General features: G+C 36.3%; 1 protein-coding gene across 2 annotated transcripts in view; it reads left to right on the top strand.

The window, feature by feature from the left end:
* The window catches only part of BTBD8 (BTB domain containing 8), a 152,458-nt gene that overhangs the window by 112,176 nt on the left and 20,074 nt on the right, over positions 1–20,208 (top strand). For both annotated transcript variants that reach the window (XM_077120281.1, XM_077120280.1), the window contains exons 6-9: positions 6,185–6,265; positions 7,373–7,469; positions 14,563–14,651; positions 15,076–15,178. In XM_077120281.1, the coding sequence (XP_076976396.1) occupies positions 6,185–6,265; positions 7,373–7,469; positions 14,563–14,651; positions 15,076–15,178 (370 nt within the window). The remainder of the gene's footprint in view (positions 1–6,184; positions 6,266–7,372; positions 7,470–14,562; positions 14,652–15,075; positions 15,179–20,208) is intronic.

The following is a 20,208-nucleotide window of genomic DNA, read 5'->3' as shown; positions in this document are numbered from 1 at the left end:
TTCATTAGAGAGATTGGTCTGTAGTTTTCTCTTTTTGTAATATCTTTACCTGGTTTTGGTATGAGGGTGATGTTGGCTTCGTAAAATGAATTATGTAGTTTTCCCTCCACTTCGATTGTTTTGAAGAGTTTGAGGAGAGTTGGTACTAATTCTTTCTAGAGTGTTTGATAGAATTCACATGTGAAGCCATCTGGTCCTGGACTTTTCTTTTTAGGAAACTTTTGAATGACTAATTCAATTTCTTTACTTGTGATTGGTTTGTTGAGGTCATCTGTTTCTTCTTGAGTCAAAGTTGGTTGTTCATGTCTTTCCAGGAACCCGTCCATTTCATCTAAATTGTTGTATTTATTAGCATAAAGTTGTTCATAGTATCCTGTTATTACCTCCTTTATTTCTGTGAGGTCAGTAGTTATGTCTCCTCTTCCATTTCTGATCTTATTTATTTGCATCCTCTCTCTTCTTCTTTTTGTCAATCTTGCTAAGGGCCCATCAATCTTATTGATTTCATCATAGAACCAACTTCTGGTCTTATTGATTTTCTCTATTGTTTTCATGTTTTCAATTTCATTTATTTCTGCTCTAATCTTTGTTATTTCTTTCCTTTTGCTTGCTTTGGGATTAGTTTGCTGTTCTTTCTCCAGTTCTTCCAAGTGGACAGTTAATTCCTGCATTTTTGCCTTTTCTTCTTTTCTGATAAAGGCATTTAGGGCAATAAATTTCCCTCTTAGCACTGCCTTTGCTGTGTCCCATAAGTTTTGATATGTTGTGTTTTCATTTTCATTTGCCTCTAGGTATTTACTAATTTCTCTTGCAATTTCTTCTTTGACCCACTTGTTGTTTAAGAGTGTTTTGTTGAGCCTCCATGTATTTGTGAATTTTCTGGCACTCCGCCTATTATTGATTTCCAACTTCATTCCTTTATGATCCGAGAAAGTGTTGTGTATGATTTCAATCTTTTTAAATTTGTTAAGACTTGCTTTGTGACCCAGCATATGGTCTATCTTTGAGAATGATCCATGAGCACTTGAAAAAAAGGTGTATCCTGCTGTTGTGGGATGTAATGTCCTATAAATGTCTATTAAGTCTAGCTCATTTATAGTAACATTCAGATTCTCTGTTTCTTTATTGATCCTCTGTCTAGATGTTCTGTCCATTGAGGAGAGTGGTGAATTGAAGTCCCCAACTATTATGGTATATGTGTCTATTTCCCTTTTCAGTGTTTACAGTGTATTCCTCACGTATTTTGGGGCATTCTGGTTCAGTGCATAAATATTTATGATTGTTATGTCTTCTTGTTTAATTGTTCCTTTTCTTAGTCCTTCTTTGTCTCTTTTAACTGTTTTACATTTGAAGTCTAATTTGTTGGATATTAGTATAGCTACTCCTGCTCTTTTCTGGTTGTTATTTGCATGAAATATCTTTTCCCAACCTTTCACTTTCAACCTATATTTATCTTTGGGTCTAAGATGTTTTTCCTGTAGACAGCATATAGAAGGATCCTGTTTTTTAACCCATTCTGCCAGTCTATGTCTTTTGATTGGGGAATTCAGTCCATTAACATTTAGAGTTATTACTGTTTGGATAATATTTTCCTCTACCATTTTGCCTTTTCTATTATATATATCATATCTGACTTTCCTTCTTTCTACACTTTTCTCCATGCCTCTCTCTTCTGTCTTTTTGTATCTGACTCTAGTGCTCCCTTTAGTATTTCTTGCAGAGCTGGTCTCTTGGTCACAAATTCTCTCAGTGACTTTTTGTCTGAGAATGTTTTAATTTCTCCCTCATTTTTGAAGGACAATTTTGCTGGATATAGGAGTCTTGGTTGGCAGTTTTTCTCTTTTAGTAACTTAAATATATCATCCCACTGTCTTCTATCTTCCATGGTTTCTGCTGAGAAATCTACACATAGTCTTATTGGGTTTCCCTTGTATGTGATGGATTGTTTTTCTCTTGCTCCTTTCAAGATCCTCTCTTTCTCTTTGACCTCTGACATTCTAACTAGTACGTGTCTTCGAGAACGCCTATTTGGGTCTAATCTCTTTGGGGTGCGCTGCACTTCTTGGATCTGTAATTTTAGGTCTTTCATAAGAGTTGGGAAATTTTCAGTGATAATTTCTTCCATTAGTTTTTCTCCTCCTTTTCCCTTCTCTTCTCCTTCTGGGACACCCACAACACGTATATTTGTGCGGTTCATATTGTCCTTGAGTTCCCTGATACCCTGTTCAAATTTTTCCATTCTTTTTCGGATAGTTTCTGTTTCTTTCTGGAATTCAGATGTTCCATCCTCCAAATCACTAATTCTATCTTCTGTCTCTTTAAATCTATCATTGTAGGTATCCATTGTTTTTTCCATCTTTTCTACTTTATCCTTCACTTACATAAGCTCTGTGATTTGTTTTTTCAGTTTTTCTATTTCTTCTTTTTGTTCAGCCCATGTCTTCTTCATGTCCTCCCTCAATTTATCGATTTCATTTTTGAAGAGGTTGTCCATTTCTCTTCGTATATTCAGCATTAGTTGTTTCAGCTCCTGTATCTCATTTGAATTGTTGGTTTGTTCCCTTGGCTTGGCCATATTTTCAATTTTCTGAGCGTGATCCGTTATCTTCTGCTGGCGTCTGGGCATTTAGTCAGATTTCCCTGGGTGTTGGACCCCACAGGTTGAAAGATTTTTCTGTGAAATCTCTGTGTTCTGTTTTTCTTATCCTGCCCAGTAGGTGGCGCTCGTGGCACACGTTTGTTTATGGGTTCCACCAGTAAAAGTTGCTGTGCGTCCTTTAACTTTGGAATGAACTTGAATTTTTAAAAGACATTTTATAGTAGTTCTGTGAATACTTTTTTCTTTGGAAATAATAGAAGTTCAGTTTCCTCAATTTTTTGGGAGTATTAATTTATGTATGAGTGCTTATTTGTCTTTAAGCCAATTTGAATAGAGTCCTTTTAAGTTTATAAATTATTTTGATAATACTGTCCAGAAGTAAGAAACTATCATACATCAAACATAATGACTGACACAAATTGAAACCTTATAGATTTAATATAAAGTTTTTTAGCCTCAAGTCAGACAACAAAACACAGAAACATAAAACGTAGAAATAAAAACCTCATTAGTTTATATAACAGAGCTGGCTTTCTGTTCCTGTTTCATTCTTAAATTTCATCAGAATTTGTTCTTGGTAGATGAAACACATTGAAGTTGATGGCTTAATATGAAGCTTAAGCTTTCCCATCAATTTTTGTGGAGGAGACTTTTAAGATTTTCTCTGTCCTGATATGTAATCCTGTAGAAGCTTTACCCTAATTCTCAGGCCTGTTTGACCCCCAGATTTATTGTGGATGCCAATTTCTGGGTCAGTCCATTCAGCTTTTGCCTTCCAGGATTCAGCAGATGAGATTCAGACCAAACGTGTACAAGGTGATAAAGGTTTGCTAACCGTGGATCATATGTACCCCAAGGAATGATAAGTTCTATAAATAACTATGCTTTTGAGTTCTGCCTTTGACTACAGGTTAAATGTGGTCGTGATCAGAATGCCAGGGTCTATCGTGAGTCTAACCTTAAAGGGCATCTGTCTAGTTTCCTTTTCTTCCTCATCTTCCAGATAAAAGAGTAAATGATAAAGAAGCTAATAAATTCAGAGTAATTAGGCAAAGGAGGATATAAAAGGAGTCAAGTCAGTTTATCTACAGTCCTTTTCAGTTGTCTCAGCATCTCCTTTTTAAAATTTTTTTGTTGGCTTTTGGTAGGGAATATTTTAACGAGGTTATTTTAGAACCACTGATTCTTTTTAATGCCTTAATATACCAATTTAAAAAATGTGTTTCTATGTTTTTGAGGTATTTAGGATCCTCTCTTTTTCTAGGGTGCTTCTCAGATGAATAACCTTGTCCAAGCTAAAACTTCCTCATCATGGCCACTATCGTTCCAAGCTATTTTTCGTATAGAACACCCATATTTTACATACCTAGCTCTTGTTTTCTTTCCCTTCCATAGAGTCCCTTCCAAGGGGTGAGTGTCTTACCTGCGACCTCATCTGAACCCAGTCCCGTTTTAAGGTGCCAAATAAACTCAGAGAGCTTAACACAAAATGTCCATGTGCCAGTTTGAAACTGCTGTGTACCCCAGAAAAGCCTTGTTCTTTAATCCTGCTTCAGTATGGTTGGATATAATTTAATTAAGTTGTTTCCATGGAAATTTGACCCACCCAGTTGTGAATGGGACCTTTTGATTAGGTGGTTTCCATGGCGATCAGTCTCCACCCATTCAAGGTAGGTTGCTTACTAGAGCCCTTTAAGGGGGCATCACTTTGGGAAAAGTTTCAGAGCCCACACAGCCAGAGACCTTTGGAGATGCAGAAGGAAAATAGAGAAGCCTTATAAATGAGGAGCTCGGAGAGAAAGCTAGCAGATGTTGTCATGTGCCTTCTTAGTTGACAGAGGTATCCAAAAGTCAAAGACCCCAGCAGGTATTAACCATCTGTCTTCCTGGCAGACAGGTGTTCCAGATGGCACCAGCCTTTCTTTTTTTTTTATTAATTAAAAAAGATTAACAAAACATTTAGAAATCATTCCATTCTACATATACAATCAGTAATTCTTAACATCATCACATAGTTGCATATTCATCGTTTCTTAGTACATTTGCATCGATTTATAAAAAGAAATAAAAAGACAACAGAAAAAGAAATAAAATGATAATAGAGAAAAAAACAAAAAAAACACTATACCTCACATGCAGCTTCATTCAATGTTTTAACATAATTACATTACAATTAGGTAGTATTGTGCTGTCCATTTCTGAGTTTTTGTATCCAGTCCTGTTGCACGGTCTGTATCCCTTCAGCTCCAATTACCCATTATCTTACCCTATTTCTATCTCCTGATGGTCTCTGTTACCAATGACATATTCTAAGTTTATTCACTAATGTCGGTTCACATCAGTGGGACCATACAGTATTTGTCCTTTAGTTTTTGGCTAGTCTCACTCAACATAATGTTCTCTAGGTCCATCCATGTTATTACATGCTTCATAAGTTTATTCTGTCTTAAAGCTGCATAATATTCCATCGTATGTATATACCACAGTTTGTTTAGCCACTTGTCTGTTGATGGACATTTTGGCTGTTTCCATCTCTTTGCAATTGTAAATAATGCTGCTATAAATATTGGTGTGCAAATGTCCGTTTGTGTCTTTGCCCTTAAGTCCTCTGAGTAGATACCTAGCAATGGTATTGCTGGGTCATATGGCAATTCTGTATTCAGCTTTTTGAGGAACCGCCAAACTGCCTTCCACAGTGGTTGCACCATTTGACATTCCCACCAACAGTGGATAAGTGGCACCAGCCTTTCTTGAGTGAAGGTAACCTTTTGTTGGTGCCTTAATTTGGACATTTTCATGGCCTTGCAACTTAATAAATCTCTTTTTAAAAGCCATTCCATTTCTGGTATATTGCATTCTGGCAGCTTTAGCAAACCAAAACAGCCCACCAACTAGATAATTTATTCCATTTTGTATAGAGGAATAGAGGACAAGATACAAGAAGCCCTATAACAGTGTTATTAACAAGATAGGAATAACAGAAAGAGGAGCGAATTTTGGGTGTTTGGAGAGGTGGGGAAGAGGAAGGAGGTCATGAGTTTAGAGTCTGAGATCCAATAGTCAGTGAGACATAAGGTTATCACTTCAGACTACTTCTTAAGTCACATCCTTATTATTATAAATTTTTTTTGCAGTGAGGAGGTTGGCTAAGCTAGAGCCCTTTGATAAGTTTTGCAAACTAAGATATCTGTACAGTATAACAAGGATCTTTCTAGTGAATAGACTTGCCCATCTAAAGCAAGGTTATAAAGCTGTTTGTCAGAGATGCGGAAGAAAGGATTTCTTAAATGAGCTAGAGGTTGGCCTATTACCTCTCAGGTCTGTTCTCATTCTAAAAGTCTATGATAGATGATGCTCAATAAATAATCAATGACTTGATAATATCCTAATAACATAAAAATCTTTATCTGCAGTTATACTTCTTTATAATAATGTGTATGTGTGGATATTATTTGAAGAACATATTCTTCAGATATATGTGAGAAGAATTTTATCTTGGCTAAAAGTTTATAGAAGAAGAATATATTGTTGATATCATTTAAACTTTATCTCTGTATTTGAGTTGAATTTTCTTTTATACTTTAGTATAAACCGTGTAGAAATGAATGTTATGATGCATTTTATATATGGAGGAACTTTGGACTTTCCAGACAAAGCTAATGTTGGGTATGTATTACTTTTTAATGACTTTGTCTATAAAAATGTTAATATTTTAAAGCCTCTGCTTTGTTGAACTATGTTGTGAAGTGTCCTTAATATAGAAACTTTGTTATCTATTTTGCTGTACCTTGTGCATGTTTGGGGAATGTCTGAAAACAAGTAAGCAAGTCACTATACTTATGTAGAAGAAAAGATATCTGGCAATTCACAGTAAAAATAGAAGAGGAGGAAAAATCTTTATTAGACTTTTGCTAGAAGAATCTTATTTTTGTTTTGGAAAATTAATGATTGGCTTTTAGGCATCCTATAGAGCAACATTGATGTGGTTCTTAAGTGCTTTATTGTAAAGTTCCATCTAAGTTGCTAATATCATGCTGAAAGGGTGATATTAATACTCCCAGCTTCTTCATGTCCTCCCCCTTTCTTTCTCTTGTAACATCAAATGAAAGCTCTACTTTTAATTTTAAATATTCATTGCTTTAACTACAAATTGAATAAATATGTTTCTTGGGAAAAAATACCCTGAGTCACAGGGATTGGAGTGCTCAAGTTTTTTCCACTGGAAAAATATGAAATTTTGTTGTGCTCTCAGGACTTGTAGATTTCCTAAGTACCTAAAGCATGTGTTCAGGAATACTTGCCAAAGGTAAGAAGCAAAGGAAACTCTCTGAATCACTGGATGCTATCTCCAACCTTAGGTTATTTGTAGATAGTTTCAATATAATAAGAGTCCATGAATTGCCCCTTCCCTCAAATTTTATTATGCAAATTTGTTGTAAAAAGTTGTGTAACTTTTGCCTCCTTGGAAGCAGATAGTTTCATGGACTTTGCTCTATATGCCACTGAGAATGTAAGGGGAAATTGGCAGAAACATCTCCATATTTACCTCTTGCTGTTCTCTACTAATCAACTCATGTGACAATGCTTTCAAACTTTGGCCTGTGTATTTTTATCATCCATAAAGCATATATTATGTACGGCAAAAGAAGTTAGAATTAAAATAATTCAAATTATTATTTTTTCTAAACAGACTGTATATTGTCAAGTAATTACTGTGTGTTATGCCTTGATTTTTAAACTGAAGAAATAGCCATGCATCTATTTTTATTTTAGCCAGATACTCAATATGGCTGATATGTATGGACTAGAAGGATTAAAAGAAGTAGCAATCTATATTTTAAGAAGAGATTACTGTAACTTCTTTCAGAAGGTAATTACTGTCTCAGAAATCTTCTACCTAGTTTTTCAAGTTACCCACTATTACCTGTTAAATTTCTAATTCTGATAGTAAGTTTGAATCTTAAAAATAATAAATCATTGCAACTAATGAGAACTCCGGTTGAAAAATCACTTATATGGTGTGCTTGCAGAAAAAAAAAAAACAGAAACCAATTCATATTATTTTAAGCAAAGTGAAATTGGGGTAGGGGGTTGTTTTAGTCTGCCAAAGCTGCCAGAATGCAACACATCAGGGGTGAATTGGCTTTTAATAAAAGGGGATTTATTTAGTTAAAAACTTACAGTTCTTCAGAGGAAAGGCAGATAACTTTCATCTGAGGTTTTCTCTTACATGGGAAGGCAAAGGGCGATGTCTGCTGGCCTTCTCTTCCAGTTTCTAGGTTCCAACAGCTTTCCAATGCAGAAAAGGGGCGATTCTTTTCTGCATCTCCAAACGCCTGGACTGAGCTATGAGTGTGGAGATGAGGTATGCTGAGCTGCTTGGGCTGTGCTGTAGTGAGCTCTCTTTTAAGCCTCCAGCAAATTAAATTAATCATCACTCATTGTGGAAGGTACTCCCATTAGATGACCTGGCCTAAGGTTTCTTGGCTTTAGGCCCTAGCTTTCAAGGTTCTCACTCTGCAAACTCCACATTCTCCCTTTTCTGTTCCCAGTTGTCCAGACTGGCAGTGGTTCCATCTATACCAACAGTCTCTTCAAAGCAATCCAGTCCTTCTCCATCAGGCTCCTCATAGTTCCTCCAAATTCTTCCCCTTATCCATCCCCAGAAAACCATTCCAATATATCTTGTATTTGCCAATTGCACCAGCACCCCACTCTCTGTACCAAGCTGTATTAGCTAGAGTTCTCTAGAGAAACAGAATCAGCAGGAGATATCTGTAAATATAAAATTTATAAAAGTATTTCATGTAAGTATGGAGATGTAGAATCTCAGGTCTGTAGGGCAGGCTGTGAGCTGGCAGCTCTAATGAAGATCCTCAACAAACTGTCAGGAGAGGCAACCATGGGGATGTAAGTGTCCAAGATTTGTAGGGCAGGCTGCGAGCTGACAGCTCCAATGAAGATCCTCAGTGATCTCTCAGGAGAGGCTGGCTGGCTGAAGCAGGAAGATTGTCTCTTCTGAATCCTCCTAAAAAGCCTTCTGGTGATTAGATTAAGCATCACTCATTAAGGAAGACTTTCCCCTTAGCTGATTGCAAATGCAATCAACTGTGAATGCAACCAACATGGTCATGATTTAAGTCCTTGAAATGTCCTCACCGCAATAGACAGGCCAGCCCTTGCCCAACCAGACAACCAAGCACTGCCACCTGGCCAAGTTGACACAGGAACCTGACCATCACAGGGGTTAGCTGAAAGGATATAGGAGTAAACTATATAATTCATAGGTGAAGTGTACAGCTGGGACTCAAGAGTTTGGGACTAGGAGAAGGGAAGTCAGGAACCAGGGTTTCCTTCTTCATTTATCAGAGGGCACAGTGCTTCATTGGTTCTTTTCTCTGAAAATAAACTTCTTTCTCTTTATAGCATGTACTTGGGTTGAATGTAATTCTCTTCTACCTGTCTGTGTTCCCAGGCATGTATAGGAAGTACTATTTTGCTCTTAGTTTATAAAAAGGTAAATTTACTGTTTTAAAAAAAGGTCCCATAGTAAAATTTCAGTTAGGAGTGATGAAAACGTTTTAGTAATAGCTTGTGGGGATAGTAGTACAACACTGTGACTGTAATTAATACCAATGAATTGCCAACTCAAAAATGATTAAAATGAGAAATTTTGCATCAAATACATATATGCTAATACAGCAATTAAAAAAACATCCCATACTATGCATTTCAAAGCCATTTTGTACATTATTCTTAGATTATACATTATATTAATTTACCCTCTTCACTATAGGTTTTTATTTTCTTAGTCATGTTTTTGTGTGTTTTCTAAATTTTCTACAATTAGCATGTATTACTTTATAATCAGCAAAAAACAAATCTTAAAGAATTGTTTACTTCAGTATTCACCTCTTATTGGGTACTTGAGAGGTAATGATATGCATTGTATGAATTCTGATTAGATTAATTTTAATAATTTAAATGACTTATAAGTGTAGAATTTTATGTTGGATAGGACTTTTCCTATATCCCTATAAGTTGAAGCTGAAGAAAAAGAGGTGCTCTTTTTGTTTTTTAATTACCTGAAGTGCTGAAAAAGCTAGACCAACTGATTCAGCACCCCTCCTCTTACCCCACAATGTTTACTGAGAAATAGTTAAAACCCTCAGCTACCTTTAATTCATTCCAACTCCTGTAAATAAGAGGACTGAAAGAAGGAGAGAAGTGTGTGGTATCCTCAGATTTGTGGGAAATGGAGAATTCTTGTGAAAGGCTTTTTCTTCTCCTTCCCCAGCCAAGTGAAAGCAAGGAAGGAGATCCCAATTAATCACAAATAAAATAGAAAGATAGGGAGTAGCTGCAGTGAGGAGATATGTCTTCTCATCTCACAGATGTACATCTACCTTGTCTGAAAAATTAGTCCACTCTGGCACTTCCATCAAAGGAAAAAAGAAAGAGATAAGTGATTTCTTGGGAGAGGTTATAATATGTCCTCAGAAACCAGTGGAAACATACTTGAACATAGAGATTTCTAAAGGGAAAAAACTGGCAGGATAAACCAACACTAGCCTAATGATAAAGGGATATAGTTATTGTTGTATAAGGGAAAAAGGACAAAGAGTTCACCCCACACCCCAATTACACATAATCCACAAGGGAGGAAAAGGACTTCAGTGGTTCCATGAAAGAACACAAAGGTTAATACAGGGCCAAATGACATTTGTCCCACCTACAGAGGCATGGGGCTCATGAACCACTGGTCAATTCTTTATATACTGATGTCTCCCAGAAAAGCCACTACTACATCAGGAGGGGCCACCTGAATTAGAGCAAAGCCAAGGACATCTCCGTCAGCCTTCCAAAGCCTACCTTCAGAGGAGTTAGACTACATATCACTCCCTCTTTCAGATAACCCCAACCAAGAATCTCATTGGTAATGGAGAGGGAGAGATTTAAATCGGATATGAGATTGCTGTTTAAACCATACTTTATTGAATCTCAATAACCAAAAGTAATGAGAAAATGTTAGAATTTGCCCATAATGTCATCAAGGGACAGTAAAGGGGGTAATTTGATAGGCATGGTTGAAAGCACTAATTGGGAAAAAATATTTTTTGTTAGTACCTATTTAATTTACTTGGCTGGTCAAGCAGATACCATAAAATAGATTGGCTTAAACAATGGGAATTTATTAGCTCCCAGTTTTAAGGGTAGGAAAATTCCAAATCAGGGCATCATCAAGGTGATGCTTTCTTCCCAGAGGTTGGCATTCTGGGGCTGGCTCCTGGTAATCCTTCATCCTGGACTCCTCAACCTCATGGCAATGCACATGATAGCCTCTCCTGGCCTTTGCGTTCTCTTTCTGGTTCCATTAACATCAGCTTCTGGCTGCTTCCTCTGTAGCTTTTTCTCTTTCTATCTGAATCTCATTCTGTTTATTAATCCTATTACCAGGTAATAGGATTAAGACCTTATCAAAGTGTCCTCCTTACAGTGGGTTCACATCACAGGAGTGGATTAAGTTTAAGAATATGGTTTTCTGGGATACATAGCTCCAAATCACCATAGTTCCTATTCTGAGCTGATTTTCTCAATAACCAATTACATCTGTCTAGTACTTTAAAAAATAATCTCTTTCAGGGATAGTCCTTGATTTGACCCTTGCCTCTCTTTTTTTATGTGCTTGTGTGTATACGTGGGTTATATGTAGCTTCTAGTAGTTCACTTTCAATAATTTACTTTATTTTTAAAAACATTCTTATTGTGAAATATAACAAATATGTATGAAAAAAGCAATAAATTCAAAGGACATTTTAACAAATAGTTATAGAACAGATTTCAGAGTGTGGTATGGGTTACAATTCCACAATTTCAGGTGTTTCCTTCTAGCTGCTCTAACACACTGGAGACTAAAGGAAATATCAGTATAATAATTCAGCAGTTACACTCATTTATTAAATCCTATTTTCTCTATTATAACTACTCCTTCTCCTTTGATCCTTCTCCCAATCTTTAGGGATATTTGGGCTATGCCTATTCTAAATTGTTCATGTTGGAAAGGAGTGTTGATAATATGGGGTTGGGGGATGGGATGGAACTAGTTGATGTTCTTGGAGAGGCTGGGCCCTCTGGGTTTCAGGATTTATCTGGCCTAGAAACCATCTGGAGATTATAGTTCTCTGGAAAATAAACATATGCAATTCTCTTAAATTTTAAACTATAAAAGATATATTTTAAAAATTATCAATATGGTATTTTGTGGAAAACTATCTTCCCTTTATTTCATTTAATCTAACATAGTCTCATTGGCTTGATCTTTTAAACTTTATGCTTTATATATTTTAATAATATATATTTTTATAAATTTATTTTTGAATATACATACTATTTTACTAGATCTCCACTATGCAATACTTGGAAGTGATATAAATATAGTAAACCCATAATAACACATTCCACGGTTATGCAGACTTGGTATAATATGATGTGCAGCTGGCTCCCAAACTCCTGACAAGGAAGCGTCAGTCATTTCATTGACTCCATGATCCTGCCTTTTACGTGAATACATTTTTGAACTTTACTTATTAGGATAATGGTGGGTTTTAAAACATTTTTTTTTCTACTAATTTCATCATTTAGGCAGTGTTTTAAATATGTCCCCCCAAATTTTACAAGCAGGTTTTCAAAATGACTAAAGGTCAGTTATCTTATTACAAAAATGCTTGGGGATCAGCATATCCGCATAAATAAAATTCTGAGAGAGCCAAAGTTATCCCTTTAAGCCAGGGGTCAACAAACTTTTTTTGTAAGGGACCAGATATTTTAGGCTTTGTGTGCCGTACAGTCTCTGTCACAGTTACTCAACTCTGCCATTGTAAAGTAAAAGCCATAGACAATATGTGTGAACAAAATGAACATGTCAGTGTTCAATAAAACTTTCTTTACAAAAATGGTAATGAACTTGATTTGGCTTCTAAGCTGTAGTTTGTCAGGTTCTGCTTTAAGCAGCAAATTTATTTTGTATTTTCATAATTTTTATGGAATATTTTAAAAATTTATGCATCATTTATTGGAGTTTGTGTTGTGTAGGGTTGGCCATTTTTAAATAAAATTTAGACAGCTGGATTTTTTTTTAACTCTTATGCTCACTTTTTACAATTTTTTTAGACTTTTGGTTGCTTTTAGGCTGTAAAATATGCCTATACCAGTAGCTCCTCTCATGCTAATTTTTTTAATTGTGCAAAATATATGCAACATAAAAATAATTTTAGCCATTTTAAGATACAATTCAGTCACATTAAGAACATTGACATCGTTTTGTAACTTTCACAACTATTTCAAGAATATTTTCATTATCCCAAACAGAAATTTGTACTCATTAAGCAATAACTCTCCATTCCCCTCTCCCCTCTGGCATCTCATAGTCACTATTCTGCTTTCGGTCTGTGTGAATTTGGGGGAGATACTGTATCTTTTAAGACTTTTCTGTTGCTTCAGGTTATAGAAGCTGAAGCATTGGCTAACCTCCATGGTGGTCCTCTAGTGATCAAAAGCAGTAATCAGCAATCAAACCATACACCCCTAGTTTTTGAAGGACAAGGTCCTCATTGCCTACCCTGGTACCAGCAAGACATACCAAGAACATGGGCTGCAGTTCCTATAGTTGCCTGTCACAAGGTTGGGGGATGAAGGATGGCAATGGCTATATATGATGATGAAATTCACCACTATTTATCAAAATTTACAAGGCTTCTCATCTATTCGGATGCTGCAAGTGTTCCACTAGACTCCAGAGTTTCAAGGTAGTTTGATTCAGACAGTTCCTGCCAGCTCAATAGTTGCTTTGGTGGGGAGACCAATCCTTGGAGCTTCTTACTCTGGTATCTTCCCACCCGGGTTGCCCTTCATACTGTAATCTGATGTGTGTTAGGAAACCAAAGTATTAACTTAGTAGAGTTATCATTACATAATGATAACTTTATCATTATAAATGATAATGATAGCCATTTCTGATTTTAGGACAATTTAAATAATTTTAAGGGAATAATCGAAGAAATAAGATAATCCCTTTCATTTATCCCAAATGAAATAACTAAATTATTAATATGCAAAGCAAAATTTCACATTCAATTTCTTAAATAAATTTTAATGTAATACTTTAATGAATAGGAAATCAAATGAATAAGAATTCATTTTAAAAAGTTGGAAATTACTGACCCTATTAACAGGACTTTCCTGGAGGCATATCTCAAGAAGCTTTTGCTCTTCTCAGAGAATACGGTTCTTCAGAAGTACACATTTAGAGAATGAAAATACAAATTAATGATTACTTAATTTTGGTTTATAAATCCAAAACCATAGTTAAGAAATGTTAATGAGAAGTTGAACTCAACTTAATTGAGCAATAGATGTGCTTAGGAACATAGTACCAAAGCTGAAAATGTATATGGCATGGACAGTATATAGCCCAGAGGTTTACCACTAATAGCAATGGGGTAGCTTTTACTACTTCTATCTATACTTTTTGTTTGTTTTAGTTCATTTTTTATATATGTGCTTTATAAAAAACTCTGAAATTATGGTTTAATTAAAATCCTGATTTTTATCTGTTGTCAATATAGGATCTCTCATTGTACATGTTATATTTATACTTTAGGAAGCAGATTAGACCATATGGTTGAATTGCAATGTGATATGTTAGAATTCACTATTGCTAAAATAAATATTTAAACTAAAAGAAATTTAAATAAAAGTTGTTTGCATTCTGGCAGCTTAAAGAGCTCAGTCTTTCTATAAAAGTACTATTGATGATACTTGATTTTAAAATAGTAGCACATTTTTGAATTAAATATATTTATTCTATAGTTTAGGTATAGAAATCAGATCATCTTTATGAAACAAATACTTTTAGCCTCTGTAAGTTGAAAAAGGGTAAGTGCTGTATTTTCTGTTAATTTTAGCCTATTCCCAGAAGGTCGGCATCTATTCTAGAATGTCTGATTATTGCTCATTCAGTTGGAGTGGAAAGTCTTTTTGCTGACTGCATGAAGTAAGTGATCGGAAGTACGGCTGATTCTATTAATTTAGGAATTTTGTTGTTCTACTAACTTTAGGACAATTTCAAATTTCTCCTATTTTCTTGGGCACAATGTAAGTAATTTAATGTTTAATTAATTGAACCAATTGAGAAAAAATATCAATTTAGATATTACTCAAGATGCTAGGGATCAGTTGTATTTTAACTGAACAATGGTTAGCTATGTTAAAGTATGTACCTATAACCCAACATGAGTTTAAAACATGTTTACATAAAGGGGGATGCCATGAAGGCTATCATAAAATTCATAAACTCAACAGTAAGGGTTAGTTAAAAGCGCAAATTTATATAATTTACATAATTGAAAATCAAAATATGATTAGTATAATGGAAAATATTTTTGTTTCTCTAATTTCAAATTCTTTTGTTTTAACAGGTGGATTGTAAAGCATTTTGCAAGGTGTTGGTCTGAGAGAAGCTTTGCAAATGTACCCCCTGAGATTCAAGAGAGTTGTCTTAATATATTGATTAAGTCCTTAGTAAGTATAATCTGAATACCTTTGTGTTTTTCGTCAAAAAGCTATTAATCATGGTGATGAATACACAATTATGTGATGATATTATGAGCCATTGATTGTACACCATATATGTAATGTATGTGTGTGAAGATTTTTTAAAATGTTACTCAATTTTAGGACATGCAAGGGTAGTTCAGTGGTAGAGTTCTTACCTGCCATACATGAGACCTGGGTTTGATTTCCAGCCCATGCACTTCCCCCCTAAAAAGAAAAATTCAACAAATGGTGCAGCAATAATGGAGTAGTCACGTGGATAAAGAATGAGATGTGGCCCCCGCCATACAGCATACAAAAAAAAAGTTATTCAGTTTTATATAGCTGCTTTCAATCTTTTAAATACAAATGTAGAATTTTATTACACAGGCAAGATGAGAAAACCAATTCCACCTATCCTGAAGATTATGTTCCTTTAGAACCATTTTTAGTACCAAATTCATCAGTTAGGGTTTGTCCCAGTTTGAATTTATTATGGACCCCAGAAAAGCCGTATTTTAATCCTGATCCAATCTTGTGGAAGCAGCCATTTCTTTTAATCCTGGTTCATTATTGTAGGGTGGGAACTTTTGATTGGATTGCTTCAATGGGGATTTGACACACCCAATTGTGGGTGTGACTTTTTTATTTGATGAGATGTGACTCCACCCATTCAAGATGGGTCTTGATTGGTTTACTTGAATCCTTCAAAAGAGGAAACATTTTGGAGAAAGTTCAGAGCCAACAGAGAAGAGAGCCAATATAGATCTTTGGAGATCAAGATAGAAATAGCCTGGGTGCTAAGTAAGGACTCACAGAAATAGCCAGAACTTGGAGAGAGCCAAGGGAAGCCAAAAGATGAAAACCGACACCAGAGAAGCAAAGTGAGGAATCCCTACAGGCACGGAGGCTGATAGCAATGGAGCCCAGGAGCAAGGGACCAGGAGATGCCAGCCATGTAACTTTCACAACTGACAGAGGTGTTCAGAAAAGCCATGAGCTTTTCTTGAGTGAAGGTATCCTCTTGTTTGCCTTACTGTGGACACTTTCACTTCTTTAGAACTGTAAACTTGTAACTTATTATAATATAATACTTATAATAAGTTATTACTTATTTTTAATCCAACCATAGATAAAAGGAGCATTATACACAAGGTTTTCACAATCACACAGTCATATTGCAAAAGCTATATCATTATACAATCATCTTCAAGAAACATGGCTACTGGAACACAGTGCTACAGTTTCAGGCACTTTACTCTAGCCTCTCTAATACACCTTAAGCTAAAAAGGAATATCTATATAATGCATAAGAATAACCTCCAGGATAACCTCTCAGTGCTGTTTGAAATCTCTCAGCCACTGACACTTTGTCTCATTTCTCTTTCCCTGTTCGGTTGAGAAGGTTCTCAATCCCTTGATGCTGAGTCCCAGCTCATTCTAGGATTTCTGTTCCACGTTACCAGGAAGGTTTACACCCCTGGGAGTCATGTCCCACATAAAGAGGGGGAGGGCAATGAGTTTGCTTGCTGTATTGGCTGAGAGAGAGAGAGGCCACATCTGTGCAACAAAAGAGATTCTCTGGGGGTGACTCTTAGACCTAATTTTAAATAGGCTTAGCCTATCCTTTGCGGGGATAAGTTTCATATGAACACACCCCAAAATTGTGGGCTCGGCCTATCGATTTGGTAGTCCCCACTGCTTGCAAGAGTATCAGAAATTCTCCAAATGAGGAAATTGAATTTTCCCCCTTTCTCACCATTCCCCCAAGGGGACTTTGCAAATACTTTTTTATTCACTGTTCAAATCATTCTGGGATTTATCAGGGCTCACACTGGACCAACCTACAAAATCTCATTCCCTATTTGAAAGGTTTAGGAGGCGAAAGGGTGAGAAAGAAGGAAGGTAGACCAGGAAATTTAAAGTGGACGGATTTATTTCTGCGCTCCCGGGCAGAGCTCACCAAACCTAGGATGGAGGGAGGTGAGCATTAGTTCCGGAAGTCATGTTGGGAGGGGCGACACAGCCTCTGCAGCTCAAGGTGCAGTGCCATTCCCCGTTCCCCAACCTAACACTATTCAAGGTTCCATGTACTTTTGGTGTTCAATTAACCTGTCCATATAAGTTATATTAGGAAATGCACTAGTTAAAATATAAATTTTGAACCAAATATTTTTTGTTTTAGTCTAACTCAGAAGTTGAAGTTTTAAAATAGGAATGACCATCTATTTTCAACACCCTGCAATATTGACATTCTTTTGTTCTTCCTCATGCAAAAACATTTTTTAATTTGTACATTGAGTCACTATCATTGTACACTACAAGCATTCCTAGATTATACCATCATAGTCTTTATCATCTACCTTTCCTTCTGGTTTCATATATGCCCCCAGCCCTCCTCCCTCTATCATTCTCACATTCAGCTTCATTCAGTGTACTTACATTATTGTGCTATAATCAGGTAATACTGTGCTATCCATAAATTCCCTTTTTAAAAGCCATTCCATTTCTGGTATATTGCATTCCGGCAGCTTAACAACTAATACAGGCTTTAGTCAGAGAAACAGAACCACTAGGAAGTATGTATTGGATCATAAGCAAAAGCAATAGGGATGGAGGTTATGCAGTGGTTCAGCAACATAGACTTTTACTCACCAAAGTAGTTCTAGGAATAACATTGATTTCTTTATGGCACCATTCCCCAGGGGAGGCAGATTGATTACAGTGGACCATATCCATCATGGAAAGGCTGTGTTTTATTCTCTCCATAATAGACATTTGTTCTGGATATGGATTTACTTTCTTTACCTGCAATGCTTTTGCTAAAATCACCATCTGTGGATTTCCAGAATGCCTTATCCGCCATCATGGTATTCCATGCAACATCTCTAAGAAACTCACTTCACAGCAAATGAAGTGTGGCAGTGGACTCAAGCTCGTGGAATTTACCATCTTACCATGTTTCCTATCATTCTGAAGCAGCTATCTTGATAAAATGGTGGAATGGCCTTTTGAAGACTAGGTTACAACACCAGTTATGTGACAATACCTTACAGGGCTAGGGAGATGTCTTCCAGGATGAAGATGTGCTTGAAGTCATTGTCTGTTAATATAGTGCTGTTTCTCCCATAGCCAGTATTCATAGTTCTGAAATCAAGGTGTAGAAACCGAGTGGCTTCATACACAGTAACCTCTAGTGATCCTCTACCAAATATGCTTTTTTGTCCCCACAGCCTTAAGCACTGCTGATCTACAAGTCTTAGTTCCAAAGAGAATAATGCTTTCATCTGGGAACACCCAGTGAATCCATTGAACTAGAAGTTGAGACTGCCTTCTCGCCACTTTGAGTACCTTATGCCAGTGAATCTAAAAGCAATAAAAGGAGGGTATTAATAGATTGATCCTGATTATCAAGGGGAAATTGGGTTGCTACTATATAAAGTGGATAAATAAGAAGGAGTTCATCTGGAATACAGTACTCCCATGTTCCATGATTAAAATAAGTGGAAAATTATAACCAATTTAGCAGCTCTGATGATGGCTCATATCCTTCAGGAATAAAAATTGGGCCACCCTACCAGATAAATAACTGCAACCGACAAAAGCGTTTGCTGAGGGCAAACGGAATATGGAACGGGTAGTGAAAGAAGATAGTTATAAATACCAGCTACAGCCAGTTACAGAAATGAACACTGCTTAGTACTGCAGTAGGGCTAACTACTATATGTATATGTTTAACCAAGTTGTTCAGTTTGCAAACTGCAAGAATGCAATATATCAGAAATTGAATGGTTTTTTTAAAAGGGAATTTAATAAGTTTACAAGTTTACAGTTCTAAGGAAGTGAAAGTGTCCAAATTAAGGAACCAACAAGAGGTTATCTTACCAACACTCAAGAAAGCTGATGGGTCAGAAACACCTCTGTTAGCTGGGAAGTCATGTGGCTGACATCTGTTAGTACCTTGCTCCTGGACTCCATTGTTTTCAGTCTGTTCCTGATCGGTTCCTCATTTTGCTTCTCTGGGGCTGACTTTCATCTCTTGGCTTCTCTTGGCTCTCTCCAGGTTCTGGCTTGCTTAACATCTCACGGTGATGTCTGCTGGGCTCCCAGCATCTCCAGTCATCTGTGTTTCTGTTCTCTGAAACAATTGTTCTCCAAGCATCTATATCTACTCTTTCAATCGGTTTGAGGCTCCTGTCGTTTCTGTTGGCTCTCTGTTGCCTCTGTCATTTTTTCTGACTCTTTCCAAAATTTTCCTCTTTTAAAGGATGCCAGTAAACTAATCAAGATCCATCTAAAATCACATCTCCATCTAATCAAAAGATCACACCCACAATTGGGTGTCACACCTCCATGGAGATAATCTAATAGAAAGTTTCCAACCTACAGTATTGAATCAGGATTAAAAGAAACAGCTGCTCCCAGAAAACTGGATCAGGATTAAAACATGGCCTTTCTGGGATACATAATACTTTCAAACCAGTACACAAATACTTTTGCTTTTCCCTTTCTCCCATTCCCCTATCATCTAATATAAGATGTATTAATGATAATTAACTTTATCTCTCTGTATTAAGGAGTTTCATAAGGGAGTGTGTATCAGTTTGAAGAAGGATGAGCATCACCCAGAGATGAAAAAGAGACTTTTTATGCTTTTATTGGGACACGGTTAGCATCTTTGTTGTATGCTAGATAGTTGTGTTATTTTAGGCAGAAGCATGACTTAGCTATTGTCTCCATTTGGGAACTACGTATGGTTTAAAGACATGTATATAGGTGCCAAGTTAATAATAAATGGACTATAATGACTTTGTAATGTGTCGGCCTGGCTAGGGTAAATGATACTTCCCAGAATTTCCTTCTCTGTATGTTTCTGCTTATTGTGGACCACAAGAGAAATTTAGCATAATATTTTGAGGGCCATATTAAAGCAGGAGTCATTTTTGTTTTTTACTTTCAGAAGGTTGGGGCAGGTACTTTTAGTTCACACATGTTGCTTATCTACGGGGTCACCTTCT

The sequence above is a fragment of the Tamandua tetradactyla genome, chromosome 11 (assembly GCF_023851605.1).
Source record: "Tamandua tetradactyla isolate mTamTet1 chromosome 11, mTamTet1.pri, whole genome shotgun sequence".
Lineage (NCBI taxonomy): Eukaryota > Metazoa > Chordata > Mammalia > Pilosa > Myrmecophagidae > Tamandua > Tamandua tetradactyla.
This window is presented reverse-complemented; position numbering and strand designations above follow the sequence as displayed.